This window comes from Schistocerca gregaria, chromosome 9 (genome assembly GCF_023897955.1).
Source record: "Schistocerca gregaria isolate iqSchGreg1 chromosome 9, iqSchGreg1.2, whole genome shotgun sequence".
Lineage (NCBI taxonomy): Eukaryota > Metazoa > Arthropoda > Insecta > Orthoptera > Acrididae > Schistocerca > Schistocerca gregaria.
Window position 1 is genome coordinate 163,987,145 of NC_064928.1, and position 18,813 is coordinate 164,005,957.

The 18,813-nt window shown below is 39.1% G+C and overlaps 1 protein-coding gene across 6 annotated transcripts in view; it reads right to left on the bottom strand.

The window, feature by feature from the left end:
• Positions 1-18,445, bottom strand: part of LOC126291563 (zinc finger protein 501-like) — a 405,002-nt gene extending 386,557 nt beyond the window's left edge. For all 6 annotated transcript variants that reach the window (XM_049985079.1, XM_049985080.1, XM_049985081.1 and 3 more), the window contains exons 1-2: positions 18,183-18,445; positions 5,358-5,420 (exon numbers count right to left, since the gene is read on the bottom strand). In XM_049985079.1, the coding sequence (XP_049841036.1) occupies positions 5,358-5,420; positions 18,183-18,185 (66 nt within the window). In that variant the 5' untranslated portion in view covers positions 18,186-18,445. The remainder of the gene's footprint in view (positions 1-5,357; positions 5,421-18,182) is intronic.
• Between the last annotated feature and the right edge of the window lie 368 nt (positions 18,446-18,813).

Genomic DNA, 18,813 nt, shown 5'->3' on the forward strand with positions numbered 1-18,813 from the left:
TCGAAAGACACGGGTGCCAATGATGAAGCCACAACCCACGGTCAGTCCAAGAGCCATGAATGTATACAAACGTACTAGCGCTAAGTTACATGCGAAGGTCGTGAAACTGAAGGCGTTAGACCAAGGCTGGAGTAGTGTCCTTAGGAAGCAAATGAAGGCCAAGGTTAACATGGGCCACTTCACAAAGCCAAGGTGGTGAAGGGTTCACACCCATGGGAAAAGTTGCAGGTAGTGTGAAGTTAAGCCGCCATAGCAAGTAGCGAAAGCAGACTCCAGGAGGTAACAGAGAAGAGGGACGAGCCTCATACCGACAATCTAAGGAGTCATCAAAGAAGGAGGCATAGGAAGGGTGGCTACACATGGCAGGCAAATGGCACGCACACCTGCTGAGGAGAAGGTCACGGCAGTAGGACAGTGGCAGTTCAGCAGCTTCAGCATACAGACTCTCAACCAGGCTGGTGAAAAAGGTATCCGTGGCCGAACGGATGCCATGACGGTTTTGCCAGTGGAAAAGCGAAAGCCATTGGCGATACTCCAGGAGGGAAGACGATCAAGACAGTGCTGAAGATGCTGCTCAGTGAGACAGGTCCATGGAGAACTGCAATAGATGTCAAAATCATCCACAAAAAGGTAGCCAGAGACACCTTGTGGGAGACAGGCCATTATAGGGTTAGTGGCGATATCATAGAGGATGACGCTCAGGACGGATCCGTGAGGCACACCACTTTCCTGAATAAAGGTGTCTGACAAGGCAGAACCCACACGCACCTTGAAAACTCGGTCTTGTAAAAATTCCCGAAGAAAACAGGGCAAGTGCCACAGAAACTCCAGGTGTAAAGAATACAGAGGATACCAGTTCTCCAGCAGGTGTCGTAGGCCTTCTCCAAATCGAAAAACATGGCCACAATCTGGGATTTCTGCAATAAACCATTCATGACATGGGTGGACAAAGCAACGAGATGGTCAACTGCAAAATACTGCACTCAAAATCCACACTGTACATTCGTGAGTAAATGGCGAGATTGGAGCCACCACACCAGCCGGACATGAATCATACTCTCCATCACCTTGCAAACTCAACTGGTGAGAGAGATGGGGTGGTAGCTCAGAGGAAGGTTTTTGTCCTTACCGGGCTTAGGTATGGGTATGACAGTCACTTTACGCCAGTGTCCGGGAAATGTGCCCTCTGCCTAGATGCGGTTGTACGTATTAATAAGCTGCCTAAAAGCTCAAGGAAGTCTGCACAGGTGACATTGAAGGACAGAGATAAATAAATGGTACACAGGAAGAAAATCAGGTGGGGAAGGAAAAGGCGAACGGCAACAGCTTGAAGACAGGTAGTCAGGGAGATAAGTTGACTATGAAGGCCATCCCGTAAAAGCAGCATGACACCCCCATGAGATGGGATGCTGACCTCAGGGGGAAGGTCAAAATGAAGCCATAACTAATGTGAAAGCTCAAAGCGGTCTTGAGGGTGCAACTTCATTTCACTTTACGTGCCACTGTCATTACCTCCCTTTCCTGTTACAGTTGCGTATGGTTCGCGGGAAGAATGACTGTCTGAAACCCTCTGTGCATGCTCTATCTCTCTAATTTTACATTCGTAATCTCCTCGGGAGGTATAAGTAGGGGAAAGCAATATATTCGATACCTCATCCAGAAATGCACCCTCTCGAAACCTGGCCAGCAAGCTACACCGCGATGCAGAGCGCCTCTTTTGCAGCGTCTGCCACTTGAGTTTGTTAAACATCTCCGTAACGCTATCACGGTTACCAAATAACCCTTGACGAAACGCGCTGCTCATCTTTGCATCTTCTCTATCTCCTCCGTCAACCCGACCTGGTACGGATCCTACACTCATGAGCAATACTCAAGTATAGGTCGAACAAGTGTTTTGTAAGCCACCTCCTTTGTTGATGGACTGCATTTTCTCCCAATGAATCGCAACCTACCCGCCTTACCAAAATTAATTTTATATGATCATTCCACATCAAATCGTTCCGCACGCATGCTCCCAGATATTTTACAGAAGTAACTGCTACCAGTGTTTATTCCGCTATCATATAATCATACAATAAAGGATCCTTCTTTCTATGTATTCGCAATACATTACATTTGTCTATGTTAAGGGTCAGTTGCCACTCCCTGCACCAAGTGCCTATCTGCTGCAGATCTTCCTGCATTTCGCTACAATTTTCTAATGCTGTAACTTCTCTGTATACTACAGCATCATCTGCAAAAAGCCGCATGGAACTTCCGACACTATCTACTAGGTCATTTATATATATTGTGAAAAGCAATGGTCCCATAACACTCCCCTGAGGCATGCCAGAGGTTACTTTAATGTCTGTAGACGTCTCTCCATTGATAACAATATGCTGTGTTCTGTTTGCTAAAAACTCTTCAATCCAGCCACACAGCTGGTCTGATATTCCGTAGGCTCTTACTTTGTTTATCAGGCGACAGTGCGGAACTGTATTGAACGCCTTCCGGAAGTCAAGAAAAATAGCATCTACCTGGGAGCCTGTATCTAATATTTTCTGGGTCTCATTAACAAATAAAGTGAGTTGGGTCTCACACGATTGCTGTTTCCGGAATCCATGTTGATTTCGGGGAATATTCCTGGGGGAATAAATATTCCTCATTACCTCTGCAGAGCAGTATGTCATGCAATTTGTCTCACACACCATACTTAGCTGTGAGTTAATGAGTTCTGGTGGTGGTTGCAAGTGTGATATAACACCACAGAAGCTCCGAGAAGGGTCAAAAGGAATATTTCAGGCATTTTGAATTCTCATAATCATCATGAATGGGTTGATAAAAATGTGCAAGTAAGTGTAGAAAGATGAAATAAATATTATTTCACAATCAATGTACAATGTTTTATTGTAAATAAATTATTTGGGCTTATGTGCTACAGAGATTAAATGGGGTAGTGTTACACAGATTTTCTTATTTATGTATTGTCTACCCTACACGTGCGGTTCATGCAAAGGGTTCACCAGAACATTTTTGCAGCGTGCATTTGAACATCTGGTGCTCAAGTTTCAGGACTGCCGGACTGGTCAGGGACCCCTCCCCCCATTGCTTGATCTCCTTGTTTCCCAGACTTTTGGACACTTTCAATCATTATTCAGTAACATTCCAGGCAATAACGATAAGACTACAGTACAGTGTCTTCCATATGGGCCAGCATGCACAGTATAATGGTCACCTAGTTGTAGATATTGCTATAATCGCACTATTTCACTCCCATTAATGGAGCTAGCACTTGATGTTAGGTTGGCGCCATTAAAATGCATTGTGGTAATCGCTGCTGCTTGCTGGATCGCTGCTGTGTCTCGATGCTAATGCTGGCTCTAAATCTGGTTGTCTAGGAGTAAAAAGATGAGGTCCCATGTTTTTGATGATAAATATTGAGCAAAACCAACAAATATTTAAACTTCAAATATTTATTACTCTGGTGGCCATCTTAATTCCACTGTCCACCAAAGACAGTGACACGACACAAAGTAGCACTTCTTTTACATGTTCTTTGCAATGTTTATCCACCTTGAACAATAACACACATACACTTTACCAAAGTGACATTCAGACTCTGCTCCCAATCCTTCTTGCTGCTTGTATTTATAACCTTGTCAAAGAACTACTAAAAAGAGAGATAGTTTATAAGTCACATGTACATCTGTTATCGTAATTTGTGGAGAAAAGTTATTAATTTATATCAAGTGACATAATTTAACAGGTTATTAAAATGACAGACAGATTTGTTGACTTGACAGGATAATTCTTTGTTACAAAAGGCCGTTTTTTTAGAAATTTGTCAATTGACTTCTCTAATTTGCATAAATAAGTAAATAACATGAATTATTAAGAATTACATTGCTTTTTGTCTAAAATAGGAGTGTTTACGTTATTACTGGGTGAAAACGGTCCTAGTGAACAAATAGGTTTCACTGGGTGATTTTTACTTAAGGAGATCTAAAATATGTAAGTTGGCCACTATTTTTCGTACTTCATATTAATTATTCAAGGTGAACTTCGTGTTTTTACATGATGACATTTGCTGTATCAGTGATCAAGTGATATTAACTTTTGTGTGGGTCAGTTTTTCAGTATAATTTAATGGGTTGGCTGTTTATGGAGACATGTTATCCAATCATTGTTAACATACACAATAACTTTTCTAAAATCATAAATTCTTGTTAAACTGGTTGAATTTGGAGGGTATCGCATACTTCGGTAAAGTAAAGCCTTTAATACGTTACAACACCAACAATCAGGTGAGCTTCAAAGAAATTGCGATTTCTAATGCTGGAGGGAAAAAGGATGCACTGTTACAAAAAGTCATCCCACGGAGGCATTCCTTCGAACAAGTGATCTGATCTCACAAAGTATGTATTTCGAGAACCATGTTCAATACATTTGTTTCTTTGTTTGTACGAGTACTACCATCACTACACTTTTTTATGTTTTTAACAGTTCTTCCAGACACAAGCAACTTGCCCACATACATGGTTCTACAGAACACATACATAATAAATAAATTAATTATAGTGGATTAAGACTTTCCAAAATTGTGAATAAGGCAGCTCTGACTCTTTCATGTTTGTCAAACTTTTCTGGGGAGGGAAATTATGAAACATATTAGTTTTGTCATTACAATTTGAGAAAACAAGAGAATGGAGAAATCAGAAAAAAGAGGTGCAAACATTATCTAAACAACACACCAAGCAAGCACAATAATGCAAAAACTGTCAAATGTTGATTGCCCACAAAATTTACAAAATTTAGCCTTGTTGAATCCACATCTTAAAGTGAGGCACTTGAAAGGGACAATACTCCAAAAGTATAGGCACATATTTACGGCTTCCAGATTTAAAATAACAACACAGAAAAATGTTATAACTTCAAGTTGAACAAATATATTTCAAGGAAAATGCATACATAAAAGTCACAGATCAAGTAAACGGAGTACGACGTGTGTACACTTTCACTGTCAAATCGTAACTAAGTCCAAGTCTAGCGACCGCTGGCTGGCTGGCCACTTAGGTGGCGCTGCTGCTGCATGGCTGGCAGACAGCGCCGCATGTAGAGGATGCGTGTAACTGCGCAGCGGCACTTTGAAAGATCGGCAAGTCACAACAAAAAGCAGTCAGATTTTTATCATCTCATTACAAAAAAAATGAGATGCAATTAAGTTGGCTCACAGGAACCAAAACAAGTCTGGGTGACAAAAGATCTTAAGATGGCAGATAATTTATTCTTCCTCCTTTCTTGATAAAAGAGCTGCTGTTTTCCAACTGTTATCTTTGAGATACTCCCCAAATGATAACATACAGCATAATATTACTTACTGGCTCCTGTTTGACGGTAACCCCATCACAGGCAGAACTAGTATGTTGTTCAGGGGCAGTCTCCTGTAAGAAAAACACAACTGAAGGCAAGCTACAAAGAACAAACTGAGAATAAAGCATAAACTAGAAAATAAGGTACAAAGTTCTGTATCTGTATGCTGGGAAAATCTTGCCTCCTTTAATAGTTATTTATTTTATTGTTTATTTGTTTATTTATTTTGCTGAAGCTTCAACAAATTTATAACTCTTGGATGGAAGTTGACAATTAAGCCAGTCTTTAACTGTACTGTATATATGTAGACTTAGTCAATAGGAGACTTGAGATTATGTATGCCAGAATCTAATTATCTTTTTTTTTAAAAAAAAAAATTCCCTTGGATATAATATAGGAAAAATGGATTTTTTTTCATAAATTCGAATTGAAATGAAAGGAATATCTCATTAGCCACTCATTCTATAAACTATTTATTTATTGTTTGTTGCAGAAAATCATTTTTAGGGCACTGTTAGCAAATATGATACACAACAAGCCAGGTTAACGTAAGTAATTTATAATAACAGTACGTACTGAGACTACATGATCAACGAAATCAGAGTAAATAATAATATAATGCAACACATTTAACACATAATTACACAAGTAACAATACTTAATACATCTGGCTTACGTATAGTGCTGTTTCATAGGTTCAGAGACAGAGGGTAGTAGAAGCAATTGTCAAGTAAGAACTGTTTCAACTACATTTAAATGTATTTAATGTTGGTATGCATTTTAAGCAAGAATTGTTATATAACTCCAGTATGACATACACCTCTTTTACATTAATTTGTACTTTGTCCGGGAAAATGTTGTTAGCACTGTATTTTGGGGTAACTCATCACACTGAGCTAAAGCTTTTAGCATACAAAAGCATGTAATATGACTCATTTGTGGTGTAAATTCAAGAACATCATGTAGAAACATGTTCAAAAAACTCTATCTTATAGCCACTGCTTCTCAGTATATTTATTGCTTAATGAATTTTGTTGCAAGTAATATATATCCTGTTTCCAACCAGAGTTCAATATATAGTGTCAATACTAGGAATAAGAACAAAAAGACCTAAACTCACTTACCATGGCCCAGAAGAGAGTCCAATATTTCAGAACACACATTTTCAATAAATTGCCAGCAATCATAAAAAACTTGGTTTCAGATAAAGAACAGTTTAAACAGAGTTTGAAAGACTTTTTGATAGACAACTCCTTCTACTCTATAGATGAATGTCTTAACGGGGACTAGCTTTAGTAAAAATGTCTGTTAGATTTCAGTTTCAACAGCACTTGGTCACAACAGTCAAGATTAGATATGATAAATTTATTAAAAGGACATAGCTATGTTTCATTCTGATAAGAGTATAAATTCTGTAAATATTAGCACGTCTGGTTTACTGTAATGTATTCATCTATTTTGACAATCTCCTGGCAAATGATTAGGGTAGCGAGTATTATATTCTGATCTTTTATGTTTTTATGTTATATTTTCTGATTTGTTCCATACTCTCAAGAATCATCTCATTTTTTGGGTCTATGGAACAAAAACTGAATCTAATCCATGAAAACAGGTTCAACAGATGTAACCTATCATAAAATACTATCAAATGTCCTCTATTCTTGAAGAGTAATTAGTACAACCATAGCACCACAATATAATTAGTTGGTGAACAATCCTGTGTTGTATATATAGAGAAGCTGTAGGTTGTTGAAAATTTTCTCTTAACAATGCAAGATACTAGTTTGCAGCTTTTTCTAAAAAAAAATACAGCAATGGTAACTATCTTCAAATAATAGCAAAAGCTAGTTCAATTCATATTAGGTTTAAAAATATTTATCTTTTTCAGGAATGCTTTTGTTGTTTCTGCAGTTTTGTATTTTGTGTCTTGCAAATTGCCACCTTTCATCTACAACTTTTAGTGTGTCATTTCCTTGTCTAATGTTGTTTGAGGGACTTACAATATATCAAGGTTAAAGGGGTGGGGGGGGGGGGGGGGGCGAGGACCTTCACTCAGCTGCGAATTCTATATACTAAAGTTTTCTGATCCCAAAAGCAAGCAATATGAATTATTTGTTGTGTGAACTCTCAATCCTGCAGAGGACTGTTTAAGGAACTGGAGATACTAACTACTGCTCCCCACTGTATTTATTCATTAATGAAATTTTTCATTAAAAATGTCTTTTTTTTTTCAAACTAATAGCTCAATTTATGGAATCAATAATAGAAATAAGAATGATGTTCACAAAGATTTAAAGTCACTTACTTTGTTTCAGAAAGGTGTTCATTATTCAGCAAAACACATTTTCAATAACATGATAGCAGCCACAAAAAGTTTAACTAATAATAAAGTTCTATTTCAGAATACTCTAAAGGATTTATTGGTGGCCCACTCCTTCAACTCCATTGGTGAATTTCTTAGCACAACTGATTGATGCACGCACATCATTAATAATATCACATAATGCAAATATTTGTAACGGAATACTGAAATCAGAACTGTGTAATTGTTTTTTGCTTTACTACTCTCAATTCCAGTGTCTCTCATGACTGTCTAGGCTCTTATATGTCAGCAGGGTACTATGATGTCTTACTCCACAGTACTCTACCTACCACTATGTGATCTGCAGTCAGTAGTGTGGTTTGAGTCATGTTGTAGGCTATGTTAGTTTTTGTCATGTTTGTGTCTTGTTTGTCAACCCTGGGTACGTATCATGGTGTTTTTACCTTCTTCCAAATGTGGATTCACTTATGTGTTTACTACTGTGCTGTTTGTACATACAAATGGTGCAGTACATTTAGATTTTCTCTCCTCCACCACTTGTTAGCAATGGAAGCTACTACTCTGCAAGTGAAATGGCAGATGTGGTATTCTGCTAGGGTTTAACTAATAGACTTTGCCTGGGAGCCGGTGTCCTCTACGCTGAAAAACACCCACAGTGCAGAGTGCCCTCTGGTAAGCTGTTTAGCAGACATTTCCAGTGTCTGAGGGACACAGGTATCCTTGTACCTTGGAAGAGGGATGGTAGAAGATACCACACAGTCTGTATACCTGACACGATGGAGCGTGTGCTGTGTTCAGTGGAAGAAACCCCTCAGACCAATGTGCGACAATTGGTAGCAGCAGAAGGATTGTCTCACTCTCTTATCTAGGAGGGGGGTTACTTCATGAACAATTGCTGTACCCATATCATTTACAGTGCATTCAGACCATAAGGCCACAGGATCATCATGGCAGGCAATGATTCTGTCAATGGCTGTTCCAGAAGTGTGCTGCAGATCCATTGTTCATATCAAGGGTTTTTTTACCAGTAAGGCAGGGTTCATAAGAAATGGTGTTATTAATTCAGGGAAGAGGACATCGACATTGATTTTCAATCACTGTATCGGCAGTTGTACTTGTCGACAGATTAATAGGGTCATCATAGTACCACAAATGTTAATTGGAATGCATTATATGAACATTCTCATTAATACAGGGTGATTCAAAAAGAATACCACAACTTTAAAAATGTGTATTTAATGAAAGAAACATAATATAACCTTCTGTTATACATCATTACAAAGAGTATTTAAAAAGGTTTTTTTCACTCAAAAACAAGTTCAGAGATTTTCGATATGGCCCCCTCCAGACACTCGAGCAATATCAACCCGATACTCCAACTCGTTCCACACTCTCTGTAGCATATCAGGCGTAACAGTTTGGATAGCTGCTGTTATTTCTCATTTCAAATCATCAATGGTGGCTGGGAGAGGTGGCCGAAACACCATGTCCTTAACATACCCCCATAAGAAAAAATCGCAGGGGGTAAGATCAGGGCTTCTTGGAGGCCAGTGATGAAGTGCTCTGTCACGGGCTGCCTGGCGGCCGATCCATCGCCTCAGGTAGTTGACGTTCAGGTAGTTATGGACAGATAAGTGCCAATGTGGTGGCACTCCATCCTGCTGAAATATGAATTGTTGTGCTTCTTGTTCGAGCTGAGGGAACAGCCAATTCTCTAACATATCCAGTTACAGTAGCACCTTCAAAGAAAAAGGGACCAAAAACTTTATTGGCTGAAATGGCACAGAAAACGTTCACCTTAGGCGAGTCACGTTCATACTGAGTTGTTTCCCGCTGATTCTCAGTGCCCCATATACAGACATTGTGACGGTTGACTTTCCCGTTAGTGTGGAAAGTTGCTGCATCACTAAACACAATCTTTGAAATGAAAGATTCATCTGTTTCCATTTGAGCAAGGATAAAATCACAGAAATCGATTCTTTTAATCTTATCAGCTGCAGACAGTGCTTGAACCAATTTCAGATGATAAGGTTTCATAACTAACCTTTTGATTGTGGAATTTGCAGCTCTCTTCTAGCTCTGCGAGTCGATTTTCCTGGGCTGCGAACAAATGCTTGCTGGATGCGTGCTACATTTTCATTACTCGTTCTCGGCCATCCAGAACTTTTCCCTTTGCACAAACACCCATTCTCTGTAAACTGTTTATACCAATGTTTAATACACCACCTATCAGAAGGTTTAACACCATACTTCGTTCGAAATTCACACTGAACAACTGTCGTCGATTCACTTCTGCCGTACTCAATAACACAAAAAGCTTTCTGTTGAGCGGTCGCCATCTTAGCGTCAACTGATGCTGACGCCTAGTCAACAGTGCCTCAAGCGAACAAATGTACAACTAAATGAAACTTTATAGGCCCCTTAATTCGCCGACAGATAGTGCTTAGCTCTGCCTTTTGTCGTTGCAGAGTTTTAAATTCCTAAAGTTGTGGTATTCTTTTTGAATCACCCTGTATATTGCCTATCTTGCTGGGAGCTGTGCCATTGCAGCAACGAACACAAATGTGATTCATGCATGGTGGCACATCAGCACACTTTCATTGCAATGTACGTGAACATCCGGCACAGACATTTCAGCACCACTGAATTGGTCACAGGGGGTGCAGGTTGGGGGGAACACCTTGGCCTGCTCATTTCCCAGACCTCAATCCCGTAGACTTTTGGTTACAGGGACACTTGAAGGAATTGGCCAACAACATGCCAATCAACAATGTGCGGGCACTTCAGGCTCAGGTCTTCGACGTGTGCCACGTATACTTTAAAGGGTACATCATTCCTTACACCGGAGGGCAGAGAGGTGCATTGTCATAAATGGATGCAAAGTTGAATACCTCCCATAAACACGTGTTTATTGCAGAAAGTATACATTTCTGGAACAATGCTCACTGGACTTATCTCAAAAAGTATGCATTTCCAGACCCATGTTCACTGGACTGACTTTTCTTGTTTAGATATTTAAAAAACATAGTGTTCGGTCAGCTGTTTAAAATAAAATCAGTGGTCCGCTAAATTATTTTGTCCAGAGCTAAATGTTTCAAATTCATCCTTCAGATATGAAACTACTGCCTCTGTATTTAGTTTACTGAACAAGTAAATCTTTCTACAGACTGCAATACCAGCTTATGCACGGAAAGCATCACATCAGCCAGATCTATTTATTAATTGTGCTTCTGAATGATACTTTTCAGAGTGAGCAAATGGTATTGTTTTGGCATAATCCACATCAATTCAGGAAGGCTCAGGTGTTATTGAATTTAGCACATGTTAAAATGAAGGAATAAGTAAGGAACACTTATTTTTATGTTTACTCCAAAAATTTTTTGCTCCAACATACAGCCCTCCAAAGATGACATTGTGCATATCATTTTGAAGATGCAAATTCTGGAAAATTCTTTTAAATGCTGTATCCCTGGAACAGTTGTAGATATTTTGTTGGGCTATCTTTTATTTGAAAGATAATTACTTTATTATAACAAAGAAATCTCCCATTTGGACTTGTCTGTCAAAGTTCTTTTACTATAGCATAGTGAATGTGTTTTATAAATTATGGAAAAAATTCTTTTTTTTTTTTTCAAAAATGCCAATCCATAAAATTTTCATTTTTTTCTGTTGATTATGATTTATTGCATGGTGCTTCAACAGGCCTCCTACACCATCACAAGGCCCCTTTCTGTGACCAGTAGCACTGTACACCCAGTCAGATAGCACAAGCAACTCATTCAATTCAAACAGCTGGTACTGATTTTTAAAATGACTAGGAGCACCATCAGACATGTTGATGATCTTCTCTGTCCCTGTTTGCAGGTCAAGAATACTGCACATTGCTAGCAAAGCATGTGCTGAGTCATGTCCTGTGTCATCACTTACAACTACAACACTTGTGGTCTTGTTTTGAAAATATGTCCCTCCTGTAAAAACTGAAACCTGGCCATTACTCCAATGTTACCATTGTACTTCTTCTGGAAGAATTACAGACCAGTTCTCAGCAAAATCACAGTGAAGCAATTAACACAGTTCTTTAGCTTCTGCACACCCTTCCACTTCTGCAATGTGTTGTTGTTGCAGTTTCTTCAGATGCTGGTGCATTACTGCTTTCACTGACCATTAACCAAGTTCATCAATGAAACTGTCAAAGGCAACAGTTTTCGTAATTAGTTCATTTTCCTCCCATGTTGCATATGTTATTTCTGCAGAGATATATGCTGCGCCTTCCAGGCTAGCTGTCTATAAAGACAGTCCTCCCTTTCCGGTGGAAACGATCATTCTCATCGTCTCCAATATGGAGCCTATGACATCATTACTTAAACACAACAACAAACACGAAAGTACATATAAACACAAGAAACACATTCCCTCCAAAAATATAATCAAACTAATGGGATCAGCGCAGGAAATTGGGGATTTTTGTGTGGGGACAAACTAAATATAAACACACACAGACACACACCATGAACACAAACTACACAAAATGATGAAATAAAAACAACACAAAATTCCCACATTCCGCTACACTCACAATATCTGCAGGAATCGGCCACTTCCCTTTACCTACATAGCTCACCACACTTGTCGATACCACAAAATAAAAACAAATGAACACCCAAAAATTATAATCAGACCGCAACTATCAATACCAAAAAACAACACCAAAAACAACAACTTCCCTTGACCTATATAGGTCAACTACAACTGACGATACCAAAATACAGAGCAACAATGACACATTGGAATCGGACACTACCCTTGACCTATATAGGTCAATTACAACAAAAGATACCACACACACACACGCACACGCACACACACACACACACACACACACACACACACACACACACACACACACACACACACACACACACACAAAAAAAAAACTCCAAACCCACCCACAACGTACCAACCCCAACACCCTCCATCCCTCCCCCCCCCCCCCCCCCACCAAAACAAACAAAAATTCGCCAACAAATAAAAATCAGAAAATAATGAAAACTGTATCACATACTACAACTCAAATACAACTGCAACAAAACAGACCCTCCAAAACATAATCACAAAACAACCCCCACCCAACCCACCAAAATCCACAAACATTACCAACAACCCCCCCCCCCCCAACACACACACACACACACACACACACACACACACACACACACACACACAGTCAAAACCTCCTTAACTAACCACCTTTAGCCTATAGCCTATACATTTTACTAACAGCCATCAAAACAATGTGAAAAATGCATTGCTCCCCAGGAATGCTCTTTCGCCAGCGATACTCATCTAAATGAGATTGCAGGTTAGAAGAGCGCCTCTTCCCCCTCCCTATGACTGATTTAAATGCTCCCTTCCCCCGCAAAAAAAAAACCCTCTATTGTCTTAGTGCATGCCCCAGTCTCATAATTCTTGTAGTCTGAACTACGATTGACAACTAAATGGTCATAACCCCCGTCCCCCAACCTCCTATAAGATGAAAAAGCATCTGAAACTACTGCACTCCCCTCCTCTATATACTCTTCAATTAATCCCACCAATTCCCTCTTCGTATGCTAATACAAAACCCTGAATACACCATCTGCATATCCAACCCCAAAATAACGGCCTGCCACACCCATAAACCGACTGGAGACTTACCCCTCCCGTATTTTCTCTTTCTGAACTGTGACTCATCTACCTCGAACACCATCCCGACTACCCAACTTACCCCTGTACTTCACTATTCATAACATACTTCCCTACAAAAAGAAAACCAATCTAAGACAGTCCTATCACTCACACCAGTTTCATGATTGCAAAAACTGATGGAGGATCTATAACAAAAATAATAAGTCATCAAAACTCTCTCTCTCATGGCCAACCTAGACTTCTCAAACCAGGTACGGCACCTAATGGAGTGCCAAAGGTTATCCGCTCCGCACCGCCACATGTAACAGTTCCTGATCCGAGATGCCGGAACAGTGGCCAACCGCATATTCTCTTTACAGACACTGTACTTGGCTATTTTGGCCAACAGTCCAAACTTCTGCAAAACTTTAATTAGGCACATCATGTTGTCCCCCATCTCAGCCCACAACAATGAACTGTTAATTTCACTGCATTATCCATACCTAACAAAAGAAGCCACAAAATAAATTAAATGCTTTACTACATGACAAACCAATAACACCAATCGACACCGCAATCACATAAACAAAAAAAAAATCCATGTGGACCACACACACACACACACACACACACACACCACCACCACCACCACCACCACCACCAGAGGACACCACCAACCACGACAAGACGAAATCTACAAACACAACAAACTCAAACTAAACTCCGTGCTGTAACACAACAAGATCACATCTACAAACACAACCAACTCATTAACTAAACTCCACGTCATCATGATGTCAGACACCACAACACCCTATGTCACAGGTCAAAGCTGATGGGTGGGATCGGACGCCTCTGTTGAATCCTTTTACAGACCTCACATTTCTTGATTTGTCTACCATGTACTTTGATACTGATGGAACGTCATTCAAAATTGTTTTCTTTGAAAATGTCTCCAGAATAATAGTTAAAACTTGCATTTTTTTCACTGTAGGATGCACAATATTCAACAGTTGAATTGATATGTGTAAAAAATTCCTGCCAAGAGGTGCAAGAGTGCTTTGATTCATTTTCTTCTGAAGATGGAATTTCTACTTTGAAGAGTGTGGTCAGTTTTTCTGTAGTGTATTCATCCATTGCTTTAGTAATTTCTCTGTACTTTCTTGATGCACAGAGCTTATGTCTCGACTTCACTACCCACAGTTTCTTAACAGGACAAACCTACCTCTATAGTTTGGGTTGTTTGGAGGAAGAGACCAAACTATGAGGTCATCGGTCTCATTGGACTAGGGAAGGAAGTCAGCCGTGCCCTTCAAAGGAACCATCCCGGCATTTGCCTGGAGTGATTTAGGGAAATCACGGAAAACCTAAATCAGGATGGCCGGACCCGGGATTGAACCGTCGTCCTCCAGAATGCGAGTCCAGTGTGCTAACCACTGCGCCACCTCACTCCGTCACCTCTGTAGTTAATTGATTTAGGGTATTTAATTCTTCCTCTATTGATGCAAAATCTGCATCATCTACACTTTGTTCTGATACTATCACTGTTGTTATTCTGTCAAAACATTTAGAATGCAAAAAGTCATCACTGGAAACATCTTCACTTTGAAAGAGAGACTTCAAATGAGAACACTTATTTCCAACATAAACAAATTCTGTTTTTTTTATTGTCTTATGTATCACTCTTTTAAGGATATGCATTATAGTCAGCACACTTCACTCTCCTGTGGCCCCAGTCAGAAGACAAGTCCTTTTCACAAAACACACTGCAACTATGTCAACTGGCAAATTTATCACGAAAACTCAGAACTCACTGGATGGTCTCAGATATCTTAGAAGTCTCTTCAGTAAACAAATTAGCACTGAACAACTACAATACAGAAACTTGCAATGAACAACCATGACCAAGAACTAGAGTTAAGTGTAAGAAATATCTGCAACAATGAAAGTGATAAGAAGTAACTGCAACAAAGACAATAGAAATAAATATTGTAACAAAGAAATTAGTAAGAAATAACTTCAGTGAAGACATAAATTACCCTTGAAAGTTATAAAAAAAGAAAAGAAACGAAAGAAAGAGAGAGATTAAAAGGAAAAAAAAAACTGTCCAACTTAAAAGGGGAAGCTCTCCTTTACAGAGAATATAGTACTACATGGTGCTAATAAACAGATAAAAATCTAACTCTTCTGGTCTGGCATTTTTGAAAAACTATTTTTTTATGTAAATAAACTAATTCAACAGGCGACAGTAAAAGAACTTTGGCAGATATTTCAAAATGAAGGATGTGACTGTAATCATAAAGCAATTATCTTTCAAATAAAAGAAACTCTAACAAAATATCTACACAGAGATACAGCATTTTAAAACTTTTTCTGAAATGTGTACCTTCAAAATGGTGTTCGCAGTGCTATCTTTGGAGGCCTGTATCTCGGGGCAGGAATTTTTTTGGAGAAAACTAAAAAATACATGTTTCTTGCTTACTCCTGAATTTTAACATATGCTAAATTCAATAATATCTGAGACTATGGAGATAATCCCCCTGCCTGAAGTGATACTGATTATGCATTCCGCAGGATGCCTCCTCAACACACCGCATACTAAACAGTAATTACCGGTATCCCAATCAACTGTTGTGTGATTAAAGTTTCCTCTGATGTGACAATATGATTGGAGAATATATCTGTCTGATAGTGCTTCTTCCAAAAAAGTCTTTGTTTACAAATGAGGTTGAATCTGGCAGCTGATAGACGGTCTCAATCTTATGTTGATGGCCACCACTGATACTATGTATTGCCTACACGATCTCACTAGCAGCTTCAATTTCTATTTTAATGGACTTCAGTTTGTCTACTGTGACAAATACAAACATCTCAGATTCTCATTAGCCTATCCTTGAAATATACACATATATGAGCTCCACTCCTCTTTACAGCTGCTTCAAACATTGGGACTTCAATGCAATGCATTGGCAGTTGATCACTAGGATTTCAACTGTTTCATCTATGCAGGCCACCTTTTTGAACTTTAAATTAATACTTATGGGCCTCATACAGCTATTGTTAATTGGTCTGGATCAGGAGTTGCTGAATGAGAAAAACCACATCCAGTCATCTTGTTAGCAGCCTTTGACTTATAGTGCACCCCTGAGCCATTTAAAAGTATCTTAAAGTTCTCAACCCTTTAGTTCAAGCCTGTCAAGTCACAGTGCAGCATGTCACAGAATCATTCAAGTTTCTGGTTCAAGCCTTTTGCTCAACTTCTGACCAGGGAGCTAGACTGAGTTCTAGGGATAATGCTGCAGATTGTGGGCTTCAATGAATCCCTGTGAGCAAGGGTGGCCCTCTCAACCTTTTCTACCATCTGTGGCAATGATCCAACTGTGATGCTGGAGCCCATATGACAGGCATAATTTGTTCTACCATGTGGTACACTCTACAACTAGTCGCACCTTGTTCCTTCAATGCTCTTTGCTAAACCATTACCTTGTTGAATGAGACATACACACAGACTGCACATGGGGATCCTTCACATCCCATATGCTATTTCACCAAGGGATAGAATCATCCACAGTATGTTCTAATTGCCGACGATGAACAGACTACTTATCCTTTCACACATGTACTCGATACAGCAGCCCTTTCAAAAGGTGAAGTTTGACACACAGGTTTAGTTTTGGTGAAATGTAACACCTCAGATTCATTGATACGGGAAGCAGGCATATTTGGCCAGCCCCTTCCTCCATGCACAGACAGGGACCTCAAATCAATCACTAACAAGCATTTTGATCATATCAACAAGGAGCAGTGTGCACTCATTTTCTGGACAGGAGACACCACCTATCAGGTATGACAGTACTTAAGATACCTTTCGTAGTTCATCCAACACACCCATTCATAGCATTGTGCTCATTATATAATAAAGGACGCCATTTTTAGAACGGGTGAATTGTTTATTTCAGTATTTAATCATTATTAAACACAGTCCTACTAATCTGTCTAATGAAGATTAGAGTGACAGACTGAGCTGTAGTGCGCCCTTGGATCTTGGTTGGATCGAAAAGTGATAGACCTAATCCAATGTTAAGCTTCCAAATTAAACAGATGTGATATCAAGCAAATACAGCTAATACATAGTGAAAAATCAAGTTTATATTCGTCATGAGGTGCTTTCTTTTGATACAAGTTCACTGTTAGGGTCCGTCATTGGTTTAGCAATAAAAAATATCTTTCGAAGATTTTGCCTTGAGCAAAACAATTTGTTTTTCTCTTGTATCATTATCAGTGAAAAAGTTCGTGTTGCGAATATAGCTCGTAATTCTGACAATGTGAAAATTGCAACCAACAAATAAGAAATGCAGACAACACAGTCGTGAAATATCGGCTATACTGCATACGACGTGACCTTAATAGCGGAATGTGCAGTTCAGTAAAACAGAAGGGAACTCACTGATGATGGTGTAACATCATTCATAATAGTGAAGAGGAAATAAATAAGAAATTGGATTTTGGTCAATATAGAATCTTCCTTACATATTTTGTTTAGGCATAGTTAATTCAATGTTCAATGTTTCACCAAGAACCCACAGTCGAATCAATTATTTTAGTTAGCTTTCTGAAATCCACTTTTGCCATCCAGCTAAATAAACGCCCAAAACTGTGGTACGGTTTAATATAATATCGATGCAATGTTCAGTGAATTTTATCCGGTATCAAATTCATGTTACATCTTACATGCCACATATTTTGCATAATATTATACACATGTCCTACGGAAATCAAAAGTTAGGTGAATTATTGCCTCGTTAAGTGAAATATATGCGATAGTTGTCGTTACGGTAACACTAACCATTTCCAGTGTGAATGAATCCCTTCACGTTATTTCGTTCCACATGTAACATATGTTTCACAAATGCAAGCCGAAACTTGGTCACAATTCCGGCCCACAGCGCACTACCGGTAGTGTTTTTGTTTATTTATTTGTGTTCAGCATATTTAACAGTTTACAATTTTGACAGCATCGACAGAAAAGAAACATGTACTATCTTTGGTATCCGTCTTGCAAGTACTGTTCGCAAAACGATAGCCTGAGTGTATTTTTTTTTTTTAAGTTAGCAGTGTGTATGGCCAACGACATCATGTTGGTGTAGCATATGAATCCATTGGAGTATAAGCATTAATTTACTTCCAGAGAAGCATTCCACTGAGGAAATTCCTCGTGACCCTCAACGTTGTTTAATATCATTTTACTTTGATAATTTAATGTGTTGGTATCGCTGCCACTAAACAGTAGACAGCCTATAATATGTCGTATTGATGTTGTTATCGCTGTACCGGGTGTTTCAAAATGAATTTTGGGCTTTTGAGGTTCTGTAGCTTTTATTTCATTCAATTCGCTATTATAAATAGCACATCAAATGAAAGAGCAATACAAAAAGATTTGTTTTTATACATGTGAGGGCTGTAAAGCTTTAAGAGTA